Here is a 14,866-nt window from a genome sequence, read left to right as displayed (position 1 = left end):
CCTGCTTAAAATAAGGTTGTTGCATTTTATGACATGCATTTGACAAACACAGCTAATTTCTGCATGTCTGGACAAGAAATGTATAGCCGCACCTTCAGACCAGTAACTCTATTGTCCCATGGACTGTAACCAGCTTCAGAATTCTTCTGACAGATAAGATGTGAATAATTGTACCTTTAACATTTTCAGTATCTACTTTTATAAAGGAAACCATTCAAGACTTTAGATTTACTTTCTTTATACACAACAAAATTAAAATAACTCGGATACCTGAAAAAAATCCTGTCTTTAAAAAAAAAAAACATTTTACGGAAGAATTCAATTAAATGCATCTTCCAAACAAAAGTAACAGTCTTCATAAAATATTAAAATAGAAAATGACCTTGCCCAAGCAAAAGGGTTGGGTGAAATGACCTCCAGAGGTCACTGCCAACCTCAGCCATTTCATGGTCCTGTGAGTCAAAACTGTTAAAAATTCTGATTTATTCTCATGCATTTTATACAGTGTTAGCAGCTAATAACAGTTTTGATCATGATCACCTACATATCTAAATGGAGAATTTAACAAGAGTTTATAGTTGAAGCAGACAAAACAAAGAAGTAGTGGATGAAAGGAGATTATACTAATTTTACAGACAGAAGAGTTAAGCTCAGGAAGCCTGTTTGCTATTTCCACTAACAGCATTCACTACGTTGGCAGCATAAGGGCCCTTAATGCAGCTTTAAACTTAATTTTTGTAGTGTACAGTGGGCTTAGTATAATTGAGAATAAGAACAGAATGAATCAAAGTGCTCAAGATTACAAATTACATCTCTGAAAAATATTAAAATTTAACTCTTATCATATACAGTCCAACATGTAAGCACAAAGATTTCTGTCTTTTAGAAAGTAGTCATTCCATTAACAGTGCAAAAAGCTCAAAAACCTTACTGCAGCTTAAGATACAAGAAAGAAAATAAAAAGTAAGGTGCAGTGCTCAAGGCTAGGTTGGACAGAGCCTTGGGTGACATGGTTTATCATGAGGTGTCCCTGCTCATGGCAGGGGCTTTTGGAACTAGATTATCTTAAGGCCCAACCCTAACTATTCTATGATTCTAAAATATCTCCTATTTTACTACCCGTCTTGTTATAACTGTGGAAAATTTACCTTCAAGCTTTGTTGTTAGGATGCTGATTTTCTTTTATATACATACGTACGTATACACACATAAATGCTTTTCAAATGAAAGGCCAACAGCAGCATTTTATTTCTCCTCACTTTCAAAAATTCTTTGTGTATTTGTATCTAAGTCTTGATCTTGTTAGGATTATCAGTAACAGTATACATGGATGGAGTTCAAAAAACTAACTTTGAGAATAATAACACCAAGTATCACATTCAGTACTACATATAGAGTTATAGCTTGATAAATCTTCACTACCTCTCTGATACTCAGAAGTCAGTAAATATATTCTCAGATGAGATACTTAAGCCATCACAGGTGATAAGTCTCAATCTCTCTTGGTCAGTAGGTAAACATCTTGCAGTTTAAGAACAAGAATGACTAATGTAAGAGTGGACAATCTCATTAATATTGTATTTGGCCTTGTATAATTGACGGATGAATATGAGCTATGTTAATTAAGAATAATACGAGAAGCTGAGGTCCTTCAGTGCCTGCTACACATCATATCTCAAGGTATTTAGCAACTGAAAGGAGGATGCACTTACCAAGTACAGCTTGCTTTTTCTGTGCCAAGAAACCCCTGCTCTTTTTCTGTTCTTATATGAAACTCCACAGCCTGCTGAGGTATTCATAGACACAGTTTAAAAGTACAGTTTAAAGAAGAAAAATAATTATCATTCAGAGAAAGTATTATTATTATAACTTCATCAACAAAAAATACTTTCATCAGCAGAATAATTTCATTAGAAAGAACCTTATTATCATCATACTAATCCAGTGATTAATAATTTAGTATATCATCAATTAAAATGGAAGTTTTCTCCATTCTTAGTTAAGCCTCCTTTTATTTTTTCACATTCTCTCATCGTACTTGGACTAGAAAATGCAGTTACTTTATCAAAGACTATATTCTCTAAAAGAAGTTTGATAAAGAAGAACAAAAAATAAAAACAATGATAATAGATTATATGTATCACAATAATGCCAACAGGGCAATCACAAGCAGTCTCCTGTTTCTAGGCACTGTACACAAGCAATAATTATAACTACTCCTTCAGAAAACACTTTCATATTATTATTTTGTAAGATTACATGTATTCTTTTCTCTTTGAAGGAAAAAGAAGCTTGCATGAGAAAAGAGAATATACCAGTTCCCTTTGAGGGCAGGGGACCTCAGAGTAAGTGTCTAACAAAAATATTCCAGGGACAAAGAACAGAAAGTATTAGAAGTACGATAAACTTTCTGCTAAAAAACAGTCCTAATTTGGTTCTACATAGTGAAAAATTTTTTATATCAAACTTTGCTAAAAATTCTTTTTGCAATGTACCGGTACTGTCTACCTCCTCTGACACATTAATGTACACAACATTTCCAAAGTTCAGTGCAGATAAGCTGGAGATGATGAGGACCAGTTTGGCTAATGAACAACAGAGAGAAAGAAGATCTTTTAAAAGATGTACCACCTTCATTAATTATCTTCCTAATTTATGTGCATCTAAAGTGAACAGTAATTCCTGTGAGGCTTCATTTGCATGGTCTTGTAACCTCTCAGTATGATGTGTGAAATGTGTCATTACCATTACAATTGTTAAAAAGCTGCAAAATCTAGAAGACTTACTTTCTAGTGGAGCTCACTGAAAAGAAGTACATTTCATTAACACCTTACCGACTGCATTACTTTTTACCTTAATTTCTAAGTAGACTTCAGTATGAACATCAATCTTCAAAACTCTTCAGGTTTAGTATCAGCTTTCCAAGAAAGACTCTGCCTGTGCTGGTCAATAAGAGTACTCCTGGAGTCAGTAGATACAATTCTCACACCAGCTGAAAATCTACTGTTTGAAAATCTCTTGACTTCTACCAGTTATAGTGATTTATTAGCTGCACTAAACGATCACACAAATTTTCTTCTCAGACATGATGTGTGAGGATGCCTCCTGAACAGTAAAAAAATACTAATAGAAAGACAGCACTTATGTGACACAGAAGTGTCAGGATACTGCAAACTCTACTCTTCTTCGACTTTTCTAAGTATGCAATTTTGACCTGCCATATACAAACTTCTCCACAAGACTAAAAGGTTTCCTTCTTTAGCTTTGTTGACTTTACTAAAGACATTTCATGGTATCTAGACTGGAACTATGTATTTTACCTTGGGGAAAAACAAAAGAAAAAAATCAGCTAAATTATGATTAGATACAACACACTGATATCTTTTTGAACCTTAGAAATGCATTGCAAATTGAAGAGATTAAAACACAACACGCAGAACATATACAATTATTATCTTCAATATAACAGATGTGAAAGTCTACAACATAAACTACCCATATTTGCTTCAATAACACATTATTAAAAACCAGTGAAGGACATAATTTAACACCTACACATATTAAGGTACTTTTAATTTCAACAAGGAGAATATGCAATATAACTCAGTATGACTGCATGAGTATATTAACTACATCATGACATTTGTGAAAAGCTGTTCAAATAGCACATCTTTTACAGAACCAAAAATAAAAGACAAACTGTCCAATGTCATGTGGACCTAAACCCCTTTTTTGTGCTTTTTTTGAGAGGGGTTTATAAAAAAAATCCTCTTTAGTTCCTATCTAAAATGCGTTATCTGTACATAGTCATGTATATATAAATGTACAACTAACAACTGACTCACATATGCTGTTGCCTGAATATGTTGTTGCCAGGCAACCGCTATAAAGCATTTTGCACTGCTTGCAAAAATCTGAATGAATGATTCGAAGAGAGATTATTTGTAAAAAACTAGAAAAAAAACTCGCTACTGGAATTACATGCATAATTCCTTGTGTATTTCAAGGATTCATAGAGAATGTTTCTTCCATAATTAACGATTTGAGAAAGGACAACTCCTTTGAGTAGGATTTGAAGGGCATTTTACAGCAAGGAGATTCATGTTCTATGCATGTAGCTAATGTTCTTGCCTGGACTCTGAACCAAAGCCACCCAAGTTAATAGGTACCTTTAAATTGACTTTGGTGTCTTTTCATAGAGTCTTTAATGTTCATCTTAGGACAAAAATGACAGACTCCTAAACGAAAAAAAAGAAAAGAAGAACCAAACCAGAAGGCCATCACCTTACAGCAGATGCAAATAAACTCTCAAAATGTTACCATCTCACAATACACAAAGGAAACAGATCAAGTTTCCAAACACTTCTCTTTGTGTAATCTTCATACAGCTAAGGTGTAATCTCTGTAAGGCTAATGATATTACACACAAGAGTAAAAATAGAAGCATCTATAATCCACTGATAACATGGATATGATATGCCATCTGCAAAAGATAAACTATTTGTCCCTTTAAGTATGCAACATCCATTACAAAATTAATAGAACTTTGCCTATCAGACCTCTTGAGAATCAAGAGATGGAAATGCACATCAAGAAAAGCAAATGGGCAACACAGCAATCCCAAAGTGCTTACCATAAACCTGTAACTTCTTTACATAAAGAGAATTCTGTCAGTCTGGAGCTTTACAAAAATTAAAATAAATTGATTTGTCATGGTTTGAGCATGTTTTGAGGGTGTTTTTGTTCAAGGTTTTTTCCAGCCAGGGGGAGTCCGGGAGGAAGGAGGGACAGGACACCTGACCCAGGCTAGGCAATGAGGTATTCCATACCATAGCACGTGATGCCCAGGATGCATACTGGGAAGGAGAAAGCTGGAGGGGTAGAGCCGTGGAGGAAAATGGAGGAGGGAGCACATGGTGCTCGGCCAGGCAGGGTGGAGTGAGTTATGGGTCGGTGGCTGGTGGGGTGTTGTATTCTTTTCACTTGCTGTTTGCTGTATCATTATTATTTGTAGTAGTAAATGGCAGTAGGGGTTTTGTGTTATGCCTTAGCTATTAAACCGTTCTTATCTCAATCCGTGGGGGCTACATTCTTTGGATTCTCCTTCCTAACTCTCCGGGAGTTGGGGGACTTGGTTTAAACCACGACAGATTATAAATAGGAATTAAGTTTTTACAGCTCCATTTGAATCATTTTCATGCACTGAGATGTAACTCATAGTTTAGATCATTTGTTAGGATGCAGTTATAAACCGCAATCTCAGTGCTTTCAAACAAGCTGAGCCGATTTCCCATAGAAAATAGTATAAAATAAACTATGGAAAAGATAACCATTCCAAGCTGCACTATTTTCTTGGTCTTTTTCATTTGTTTGTTTGTTTCTTAGACTATGCTATGGCAACTCAAAGTAATAGAAGAACCTTTACTCAGCCCTCTGATTTCCTCACGACCCACTTGCAAAGTTGCTGCCATCACTTAACCTCAAACATTTTGCAGACCCTAAATATATATACAACATCAATTAAATGTTAGGATTTTATAAAACACATACTGCACTACTTCTAGAGAAGCCAAACTGCAATCAGAGGTTCATATTCATAGCTGATTGATGAAGACACGGTTGACAGTAGAAGAAGAAGCACTATGTTCATTTCCAGAAAAGGTACCTGCAATGATCTAAAAGTATAGTTAAGATAGAGGGGTAGTTACATGGTAAAACTTTTCATTTGGTGACTAAGAGCCACCTGTTACTTATTACTCAATCAAGACTGATTGACAGGTACAATTTTCAGATAGCAGTATTCGAGTATAAGTTGAATCACTCAGGAAATAACTCTACTTAGTATGTGGAAACACAGAAAAATCAGTATTTATTCATCAACCTTGTGAAAACTTTTGATAGATAAGATTCTGTTCTGTGACCAAAGCATAAAAAAAAAAAAGGGACAAAAAAAAACCCCACACAGACAAAAAGATTATTACTTCAGAGGTTGATATGGGTCAAACCAAGACTATAGAAGTGGCACAATGCTCATTTTTAATTAGACTTCCTAATGTGACATCAAATTGTTTTTCATCTAAGGAACAGCACTTCAACAAGGCATGAAATTCTCACAGCTTAGTTTATTAGGAGGCAACAAAGGGATTCCAATCTGTTACAAGAAAGTTTCAGCCTACGAGCACAGCCAGCACAGTATAAAACTGTGTCATATGAATTTTAATGTGACACAAGTATGAAAGATTCCAAAAGAACAAAGGGAGCACAGTCCTGTTCCATGCTACACAAATGACCTCTTCTGATCTGAACAGCACACCACATTACAATCAAATTTATTTCAAAGGAGGGTCACACAGGTCAAATGTAATGGCTGCAAGAATGAGGTATTTCCTTTATACAGTATTAGAGAAAAAGCAAAATATCAAACAGCACAAGAATGCCAGAGTACTGAAAAGAAAGGCATATCTAGACTGCAAGGAAACAGATTTAAAAAATATTTTTAGTTACAAATATCCTCACTGACTACAGTTTCTAGGTTTCAACAATACTTGCGATACCTCAATGAACATGTAACGTATACATGCAAGATGGATTACTACATGGGCTTTAATATGTATTTAAAATTACAAGGCACCATAGACAAGTTTTAAGTACAGCTCATGCTGAACAAAGTAAGGAAATAAACTAAATGGTCTAACTGGCTGGATGTCTCTTCCTGGCCTGATAGCTCCATGGCAGAAACCATAATGACCACAATGGAGGCAGATGTCAGGTAAAAACAGAGGCTGGTAAAGCTCCTCATTTTGGCAAGCTGACTATCTGACCCTACATCAAAAGAAGCTACTTTAACAACCTAAAGATATCAGAAAAATTAAGTCTACTTGAACATACTGGACTACCTGAAAACATATAGGAGTCCACTAAGATGCAAATCCAATGGTAGACTTGATGATGGTGGTGAAAAGGCTGCAAAACCCTCAATAATCATTTATCACCTAAAAAAAGTAAGAGCTAACTATCATAGTACCTCTTGCCGTGTATTCCCGTCAAGACTTAAGTCTCATGTTTGACTTCAAATAACCTTTCTGAACAGAATCACTTATTGATATCAAAATAGCTCCAAGTCCTAACTGTGGTTAAGGCTGAACATCTATCCATCCTCCATAATTGATGACAGCACTCATGCATACTATGAAAACAATTTGCAGCTATGTGGGAAGTAGGTAACCAGGGTAACAAGTATTTAAAGAAAGGTACAGCTGTAATAAAACAGAGGTAAATATCTTATACCTTTGTAAATACAAACTCTTTATGATTCCCCTCCCAAAGTGCAAAATCAATAAAAGGAGGTAGTCAGAAGAAGACATACAACTTGGGATTCTGAAAACAGAATTCCTGGAAAACTAAATTCTACCAGACCACAAAGATTCTTATTGTTGGATTTATTTATTTATTTATAGTAAAATTACAGATGCTATCTTATCTTGCTGTATGGTTTTATGTCACTCAAATTTACCTGAAACTTAATAGGTTGCATTATATTGAAGTACCTTCCATTTGATTCCCAGCCAGTTCTCCCTCAGTCACGAAACAAGACAGAGTAAAAGCTGCACTGGAAGAATTTTAGTAATGAGTTGGCTACCAGCCTAAAGGTTAGAATTACTTTTATTGCCCAAGTCTAGCACTAAAATTGGTATTAGTCACCTCAGCTCTCCAAGTTCTCATCAATCTACTTTTCAGGAGACATTGAAATATATAAAGAATGTAGACTATTATGACCAAAAAGAAAACACCAAAAACAAAAAAAACCCAGTAATTTCCAGTGTATTAGAATGAAACATAACCAACAAGAGATACAATTCTATTTACATATTTCAAGATTAACTTAGCCTTCATTTCCAGAACCCATAGCTCTCCTCCCTCCTTTCAATGTTTTTGGAGGTTAAAAATATTCATTTGTTAACAGACATTTATATCCCTGAAAACTGCTGTATTCACTCACATTATGACAGCTCTAGTGCTGCATTCATTAAGCTTTGGACTTGGAGAGAGACACAAGGGAAAAAAAACACAAACCTTTAATGTTTCACTTAGCGAATAAAAATTGCATTAACTTAAAAATTCAGTCACAAGAATCCACTTATCTATGGATATATACACACATATTCATATCTTTCAACCATCACACTCATCTGAATTTTGATGCTATTTTCTATAAAACATAATCCATTTTACATTGTACTTAACAGACTTTTCAGATGTGCATCCCTATATGTCATATTTAAGCTTATATCACCACCTGCCTGAGGCTGTATAGTCTGAATTGTTGCCCCCACACACCTCTTCAGTAGGAGAAAATCTTCCATTGATACTGTCTCAATTGTTTCACTTTTGCTTAGTGTAGAAGTATGATAATCACTCTGATCATGAATAATATCCACTCAAAAGAAAAATGGAGTTACATTTCCACCCCCTCAAAAAAAAGATCAGATTGTCTCAAAATAAATTATCCAAGCTACTTAAGATATGCTGCAATGACATATCACTGTTTCCATAATTTCATTTTCACAAGTCAGCAAGTATCATCCAACACTACTGTAATATGAACTCCCCATTTGTTGCATACACACTACACACATAGGTACATAAAAGTATTTGCATACAGAGAGATATGCATACACATAATTTCACACTTAAATGACTCTGAGATACATTCAAACACAGATTTGCAAATCAAATAGATTAACCCTGCTTTCAGCTACCAACATCAAGGTGATGTGACACCATCTCACTGCTTTGTGTTGGGCCCATCTAATAACACTGCTGAGCTGAGGAAAAACTGATGAGCAAAGATTAAGCAGAGGACTGCCAGAAATAAACTAAGGCTTAGAAATCGCTTCTTCAGATAGACTAATGATTGACTGATGCATGCAGTGACTCTAGGGATGCAAGATCATTAATAAGAGCATCAATTCTCTTTGAATTCACACCACCTCTCAAACATCTGGAGTTGGTGCTATTAAGGGATGGGACCAAACTCTTCTGTGCTCTTTTGGAATTAAGCAGGCAGGCTGAGACACTGAAGTAGTCCAAAGGTCATTTTTTATTAGTCTCCCACCATCCTGCACACTGTGTCTGCAAGCAAAGCAACAGCATCTTGGGGGAAGGGAGAAGAGGGGAGGAGGAGATAAATACTAGCACTGTGATAAGCTCACAGAACACAACTTGGGAGGATGGGAGATTTCACACGGCCCTTGCTCTGTTAGGTTTTGAGGGAAGCAGGGAGAGCCAGTCCACCTTCCTGGAGGGGAGAGCACACAGGGACTCAGTACTTTACCTGGAGAAAAAAACACGGGTGAACCCAAAGAACTGCTCCAAGTTCAGTCTCTAGCTCACAGTGACCCTGGTCTCTTGGGATTATTGGCAACATCAGCAGCCTCAAGGCTACCAGCTCCCCTGAGCCTTCTTGTTCTCACACACACAAAGGGTAGGAGAAAGTCCGAACTGATGAGTCCTGGGACCCTCGAAGTTTGGGAAACACTGGCTCCTGAACGCTCTCTGCTCCGACTTCACTGCCTCTTCAAGGCTTGCTGTGCCCCAGCAGGGAAAGTGCCCGTAGCCAATCTGATAACACGGCGTTATCTTCGGTCTCACTGAACATCCCAGTGGGTGCAGAAACCAGTTACCCTCAGCTAAGAGGTGGCCCCTAGGTTTGATCACTGTCAGCCCCTTCATCTGCCTTTCGGTCAAAGCAGCTCACACCCCCTTCCCCCCCTCCCCTGCCGCCCGTCCCGCTACAGGCTCCCCTTTCCCAGCACCCATGCCCTCGGGCACCAGCCCACTACTCCACTTTTCTTAGTTACTAGTGAGCTGTTCTGGTACCAACCTCCAATACTTTCAGACCTTGACCTGACTGAAGACACCCCCTTCCCAAAAAGAAAGGTGGATGGAGGGAGAATCTGTGCACAAAGTTTTTTTACACATCCTGCCTGCGCCTTCTCACCCACCCAAGCCCCAGCAGGGCGAGGAGCAGGCGGGGGTAAAGTCACCCAAGGATAGGGATGTCTGTCCTGGTCTGAGCTGTGGGACTCAGGAGGACGCAGGGATGGAGGGAAGCTTTCCGCGGACAGTGATCCTGGAAGGCGCTCCATAAGAAAGAAGGAAGGAACGGCACCTTCCCGGGGACGGAGAGAGGCGAAGCCAGCTCTCTCCGACGTGCAACGGCAACGAATCCCCACCGACCCTCACAGAGACGGGAGCGAAGTCCGAACAGCAGGGGCGGCGGCAGCAGCAGGTCGCCGCGCCCAGCGCTGGCGGCCCCGGCCGGGGGCACCACCGCCCCAGGGCCGCCCCCTGAGCAGTCAGCGCCTCGCCCCCACCCCGGCGAAGGGAGAGCTCACTTACCCCCAGCTTCCTGCTACGGATTTTCACGTAGCCCTGCTTGACTATATCGTTAAAGTTGGAGGCCATGGCCAGCGCTGCCTGCTTCCTCCGCTCCGCTCTCGGAGTCCTCCTTCGCCGCCGCCGCCTCCTCGCCCTCCTCTTCCCCCGGGCCCTCCTGGGTGTCGCCGGCCGCCGGCTCCCGAGGCGCCTCTGGCATCCAGGCAGCGGCAGGCGCCGCGCTCCGCTCCGCGCTCCTCCCGCGGCTGCTACCGCGCCGCTCTTCCGCCGCCCGCCTGCTCTCTCGCTCCCTTTCCCCGCGCCGACGCCCTGCCCGCCGGCTCAGCCCGGCCCCGCTCCGCTCCACCCGGCGGCAGCTTCGCCGCTGCCCGCGCCTACGGCCGGGGAGGCGGGCGGGGCGGGGGGCGGAGCTGAGAGGGGACACCGCCCCCGGCGCCGCGGCCGCGGAGCCTGCCTCCAGCGACGGCTCTGAACGCGATCGGGTCTCTGGGGCTGCCGGTGAAGTGGAGTCTGTGTCCTGATGCTGGTGGGGTGACCCCCAGCCGCACACGGGCAGGACGCGGGGCTGGAGAGAGATGTTCTCCTCGGGCTCTCCGTTTTTACCCACTTGTCTCCACTCTGACACGGGTACACGGGTGCAGATCCCTTGGGAAGCACGGCCCAGGAGGGCATTTCTGTATACGTATCCAGGAAGCCGAGTAGTAGACGCCCATCACCCAATGTTCAACCATTGTGTCAACACAACTAGCTCAATGAAACAAATACCTAAACTACAAAAGAAAAAAAAAAAGCACAAATCTATCTGAATTGGTATTGCTTTGTGTTTTCTTTAGACATATGCAAAATAGGGATGGACAAGAACGAACCTAAATTCCTTGAGAAAGGAAACCTACAAATGTTGAGTATTGACAAGTGAGTGAATTCTTCTTGTTCTATAAAATTATGTTTCATGAATGCTTTCAGTGATAAAAGTTTTATTTTTTTTATTATAAGCTTAATAAAAGCTTCATCAGCTCTTTTCCTGGATATCTTCTTTCTACTGCACCATTGCCCTGAAGTTTTTTGAATCAGAATTTGCAGCATACAGTGTGCTACTGACTGGGGCAATGAAACATATTTCTATAGCTGTAAGTTTGTCAGATTAATTTCAGGTTTTCAAAACTAATAGACAATAATCTTTAGGAAATAGATTATGATGTTTGTTATAACTTAGTTGGTTTTGTGTATCCAAACTTCTGCAAATTAGAGTTTCTCCATAAAACTCTTTTGAACTTACATCTAGATATTAATCTTGCAGCAAATAGAAAAGATACAATCTAAAAAACTGATTACAGTGTTTGGGTGACAGAATTATAAGGAAAAGCTTTGTATCTTCACTCTATATAACTACCTGGAGTACTGCTTCCAGGAACCCCCAGCACTGAAAAGACACAGACTTGTCAAAGTGGGTCCAGAGGCTGAACACAAAAATGATCAGAGAGATGGAGCATTTCTTCCATGGAGAAAAGCTGAGAAAATTGGGGTTGTTCAGCTGGATAAAAGAAGGCTCTGGGGAGAATTTATTGGGGTGTTTCAATACTTGAAAGCGACTTACAAGAAAGATGAGACAAACTTTTCATCAGGGCCTGTTGCAATAGGACAATGGGTAATGTTATTAAATGATAAGAAAGTAGATCTAGACTAGGTATAAGGAAGAAGTTTTTTACCACCATGGTGGTGAGACAGTGGAACAGGTTGCCCAGAGAGGTGGTAGATGTTCCATCCCTGGAAACATTCAGGGTCAGACCAGATGGGACTCTTAGCAGCCTCATCTAGTTGAAGATCCTTACTGCAGGGGGCTGAACTAGATGACCTTTGAAGGTCCCTTCCAACCCAAACCTTTCTATGATTCTATATGGGGGAAATGGGAAATTAAAGAGAAAGCTTGCTATTTCTGATTTCCAAAACATTTTTAACTGTGCTGAAAGCATTTTTGCTGGTGCACTATAAGACAGCTATAGCATCCTATTTAAAAACAAAACGAACAAAATCCCCAGTATCTTAATATTATTATCTGAAGTCTATTGCATATTCATTGACTACTGTTGGCTTTGCATCCAAGTCTGATAGGTATGAAATTATGATACCAGGTCAAGAAAAATCTCATTCCCAGAATATTTTTTTATTTTGTTTGTTCTAAGTTTTTTGCCATGATCAGTTACTAAATGAAGCAGATGAAAGTTTACCTGTCCTTTTATTTTCTCAACTTAATTCCTGTTTATATGATTGTTGGAACATCTGCTAGGAGTAAGATTCCGTATTATTTTTATTCAGGCAAAAACTGCTGTATAATTATACAACTATTTTAAAAGATATGATGATGAAAAGGAATAGAGAAAACACTTATCTTATATCCAGTTGTGGCTTCCTGGGTATTTATACTATACATTTATAAAAACCTAGGTATTTATACATTACTATACAAATGTCAAAAGGATATTTTAAGTTCTAACTTCTACTTGGGCAGAATATTACTTCTTCCATAATTTCTGCTTTAACAACATGTCAAATCATAATATTCTGTAATTTTAGAGAGAAAAGTGGGATATACCTACAAGAGAATTCTTTCAAGACACCTTACAACATATTAAACATAAGCTTTGTTCAAAATGAAACTAGCGATTGTTTAAAGTACAAAAAGCTCTCGAAGGATCAAAAAGGAGAGGAACATTTCATTTTAATTGCCAACCAGAAAAGTACATAATCCTATTCAATTAACTGACAAAAAGACATTTCCCTTACAGGTTAACCCTGAAAGACTTGCAAGTTTGTAGACCTGGTTTAACACACAGTCACTGCCCCCTTTTCACCATCTCTCAGCTACACAGAAATTGACTTGTGGGGTCTGAGTTTTCTCAAATGTGTCCTCAAATAGGAATAGAACTAATGGTATGATCTGTACTCATTTATTTATTTATCTATCTATTTATTTTTCTATTTAATATTTTTAAGATTGTGCTGTATGTAGTATGAAAGGGACAGCAGTTTCAGAACATCTGACATTCCCAGGCACTTTTCAGTTTTTCAGTCTCTGCAGTAAGAGGTAACAAACAATGCAACAGAACTTGTTCCACCTCCCTAACATGCATGTCTTGTTGTCAGAACTGTACTGTTTGGAGAAATTTCTGCCAGTGAAGAAGGTGACGTATTTCCAAAGCTAATCAGCCATTTATTCTTGAGTATATTATTTTATGATATAACATTCATAGAAAATGGTTTTGATAGTGCAGTTAAGCATATCTCTATTAGTAAGTTTCAATGGCTTTTTCTCTGTTATTTATTATTACTTTTGTATATGTCTTTTAAATACGTGTATGAATTGAATTATTATTATTTATTACCATAAAAATGCAATCAGAGGTAGCAAAATATATGTAAAGTACAAAGCATTTTTATTCTACATTCTGCAGAGTGTAAACTAGCTAGTCTGAGCTTATAATATAATCAGTATGGCATTTATTTTCAGCTTCTTTAGATAGCAGCAGTCAGAATGATCAAATATTCATTTGCTTATGGGTCCCGTGGGCAGCCTGTGGTACTAATGCATAGAAAGGCCACTCTGAATCACAGGAAGATGGCCAAACTGTCTTGTTGCTTCCCCACAAAAATAATTTTGTGTTCATATCACATTAATATACTGTATTTGCTGAGAAAAGTCACAGTTTATGAAGAAAGATTCCCCAAAGCAGTGGCCCCAAATTCTTTACCCTGTTTTTCTACCAACATCTGAGAAAGGTAAATGTTTTCAGTAATTCAACAGGTACCAACTCAATGGAACCAGAAAGAAGAGGCAGGAAATGCATAGTGTGAGTCCTTCTGAATAATACGTTGTTGTGTACTAATGTCTTATATATTTTGTAAAAGATTATTTCTGATATGTCTGTTGAAGTGAAATCATCATTTGGAAAGGGAAATGATTCAGCAGGTAATCAAGTCACAAATTATTTCAAGCAGAGAAGTTAATTTCTAATCTATCTAACATAAGTGCAATCAAATCTAATACTATTTTGGACAGACAATATGTATTGCCATTTGCATCTGTCATAAAGATCATCTGTGCTTGCTTGACAAAATGAACAATTTTTGGCAGTATATATTTTAAATCTGACTTTATATGTTCCCTGTTCACATTCATGAATGATTCTCCAGTGACAGTTACCTGTGTTTAAAGTTTCCAGCCAGTGTGGACTTTCACCACACTTGGAAGGAGGAGCACAGAGAGCTCCCTCTCAGTTTTTAGCAAAGCAAGATGTTTCTGCCTTTTCTTTCCTGACCAAATACCTGCTGAATCTAAAGGAAAAACTCTGGTTAAAAGTTCATCAGGGAACTGGCAGTCAGTATTTAATCAAGACATCTGATAAAAACATGTTCTCACATAAAGCTGTTTCCAATCTAAAATAAACAGTAATTTTTATTATGATAATAGAAA

General features: G+C 38.6%; 1 protein-coding gene across 1 annotated transcript in view; it reads right to left on the bottom strand.

Moving 5' to 3' along the window:
• Positions 1 to 10,467, bottom strand: part of DOK6 (docking protein 6) — a 236,768-nt gene extending 226,301 nt beyond the window's left edge. Inside the window, exon 1 of the mRNA XM_034064995.1 lies at positions 10,402 to 10,467. Within this exon, the coding sequence (XP_033920886.1) occupies positions 10,402 to 10,467 (66 nt within the window). The remainder of the gene's footprint in view (positions 1 to 10,401) is intronic.
• Between the last annotated feature and the right edge of the window lie 4,399 nt (positions 10,468 to 14,866).

The sequence above is a fragment of the Melopsittacus undulatus genome, chromosome 1, assembly GCF_012275295.1.
Source record: "Melopsittacus undulatus isolate bMelUnd1 chromosome 1, bMelUnd1.mat.Z, whole genome shotgun sequence".
Taxonomy (NCBI): domain Eukaryota; kingdom Metazoa; phylum Chordata; class Aves; order Psittaciformes; family Psittaculidae; genus Melopsittacus; species Melopsittacus undulatus.
This window is presented reverse-complemented; position numbering and strand designations above follow the sequence as displayed.